This window comes from Austrofundulus limnaeus, unplaced genomic scaffold, assembly GCF_001266775.1.
Source record: "Austrofundulus limnaeus strain Quisiro unplaced genomic scaffold, Austrofundulus_limnaeus-1.0 Scaffold130, whole genome shotgun sequence".
Taxonomy (NCBI): Eukaryota; Metazoa; Chordata; class Actinopteri; order Cyprinodontiformes; family Rivulidae; genus Austrofundulus; species Austrofundulus limnaeus.
In genome coordinates this window covers 998,319-1,000,445 of record NW_013952532.1, presented here as the reverse complement: position 1 = coordinate 1,000,445, position 2,127 = coordinate 998,319, and the positions used below count along the sequence as shown (strand labels likewise).

General features: G+C 34.1%; 1 protein-coding gene across 1 annotated transcript in view; it reads right to left on the bottom strand.

The window, feature by feature from the left end:
- Positions 1–1,763, bottom strand: part of LOC106522495 (uncharacterized) — an 11,514-nt gene extending 9,751 nt beyond the window's left edge. The window contains exons 1-3 of the mRNA XM_014015520.1: positions 1,338–1,763; positions 277–381; positions 29–133 (exon numbers count right to left, since the gene is read on the bottom strand). Coding sequence (XP_013870974.1) covers positions 29–133; positions 277–381; positions 1,338–1,346 — 219 coding nt within the window. The 5' untranslated portion in view covers positions 1,347–1,763. The remainder of the gene's footprint in view (positions 1–28; positions 134–276; positions 382–1,337) is intronic.
- Positions 1,764–2,127: the final 364 nt, after the last annotated feature.

Here is a 2,127-nt window from a genome sequence, read left to right as displayed (position 1 = left end):
GGGGGGGTAAATCACAAATCACTGATACCTTTACAAAATCCACATGTTCATTGCTGCTTTCTTCTTGCTCTGAGTCCAGCGTTACCCACTTTCTTTGTAACAGTGGGGGTGGATTTGAGCTTTTTGTTTGTTCCTAAGTTTTGAGAATCAGAGTTGCCAAATCAAAATAACAAAACAAACATTTTTTTTTATCAAGAACATTTTAAAATACATTTTGAGTGTAGAATCACAATATAAATTTGAAGACACAGTTTAAATCTAATCAGTGCAACTCACCACTGAACAATCTGTGGGAGACTGTGGGTTACATTTTATCAGCTCCACATCTAAAGATTTTACTGCTCGATTCATTTTCCTTGGAAGAGGAACTGGCTGCTTTGGCTGCAGACAAAAAAAAAGATGGATATTAATGTGAAAATCTGCTGGAATATTCAGAAACCCATTTTAACTATTTTAGTCTCTTTCATAGGTGTATACAAAAAAAATTAGGTTGATATTTGATATTTAGCATACACCATTTATTAAATTTATAATATTAACCATTTGTTTATAAACTCACAAGTCGACAAAGTCATTAATAAAAAAAAACTGATGCTGACTTTGTGTTTCAGTGTTTAAACTTTGCTGGGCTTTGTAAAGAAACTGGATMATTTTATTGGTTTTAATAATAGAAACAGAATCAGCACAGAAAATTAATTGTGGAATTCTCAGTTGCACAATCAGTAAACATTTACTTCATCTGGTTGAACGTGTTCAACAAGTTTTCTTATGTCATAGGATTAACTGGTGTTTCATTCACTTTTACTTTTATTTTTACTTTCACTTTATAAAGACAATCTGTTCAAACACTCATCACCCAACAAAGCCTTTACACTTAAAAGTTTAGTAGCTTAAATAAGCATTAATTTAGCCTTTTAAGATGTTATTTTTGGTGCTTTGCAATGAATTTGTTGTTTTCTCCTATTTATAACTTCAGTTTGTAAGTTTTATTGTGAAAGACATAAAGCAGATAAACAAATGCTTACATATTGAAATTAAATTACACCAAAAACAAAACATGGAATTGCCTATCAATACGTAGTTTGTACAACAATTCCACAAAACACACAAAYAAAATAATCAACAATGTTGGAGCATCAAATARGCCATTTCCTCAAAAACAAATTTAGGATCAGATCACCTTTTTGATTTTTTTWCAGTAAAACWTTGAAATTATRGATAAATGTTTTAACAACCATCTAAAGSAGAATAAAATGTTAGTGAAATTATGTATTATATACTATGTGACTCAATAGTTTTATAATGTTACACAGATAATTTAATGTTGATTCTCTTACCTGCGACATGGTACTTCTGTGTCGACTCTGTTTTCTTCACTCAGACTGGCAAACTCGATATTTGTTACAAAATCTTATCAGATGAAACTGGAAAACAGTAGATAAACAGGTTTACTTTTACATGTCTCTGCACACATCACATATACTGTTACRGTTGAGCTTGGTTGGTTTGAACCCCAGGATGCAAGACTGAGTGAGGGTGGCAAAAAAGGTTTATTAAAGCAACAAAAACAAAAGTGCCGACGTGGCAGCAAASAAGATTCTTGGCTTGGCATGAGACAACAGWGAACAAAGAACAAGGATCTGACAAAGACCGAGGACCAAGGACAGAATAYAAAGGMARAMCTAATGAGGTAAATMAAGAAACACCTGGGGAAGAAACATGAGGATCAGGTGTGAGTGGGCGGGGCTAGAACAAAGGCAGACAGGAGGAAGAAAACAGGAGGAAAAGACAGAAAACTTAGAATAAATCATAAGCACAGACACAAATCATGACATATACTCACATAGATGTAGGGTGGGGCCGGAGAARTAACAATTATCCTATTGTGTTGTAGGGAAATATGCGTTGATCTAAATGGTATGTCCGAATAAACAGGAATCCAACTGGACTTCTTGTTAAAACTTTATTTTCAGTCTTCTGACTCCAATCAGGTGCATTCATCGCTCAGCAGCACAGGCCTCAGTCAGACTTGGGGCTGAATCAAAACAAACACGGGAGCTCTGCTCTGAGCAGACACTCAGCATAACACTGACAAATTCTTACTACTATAATAATGAATTGAGCTTA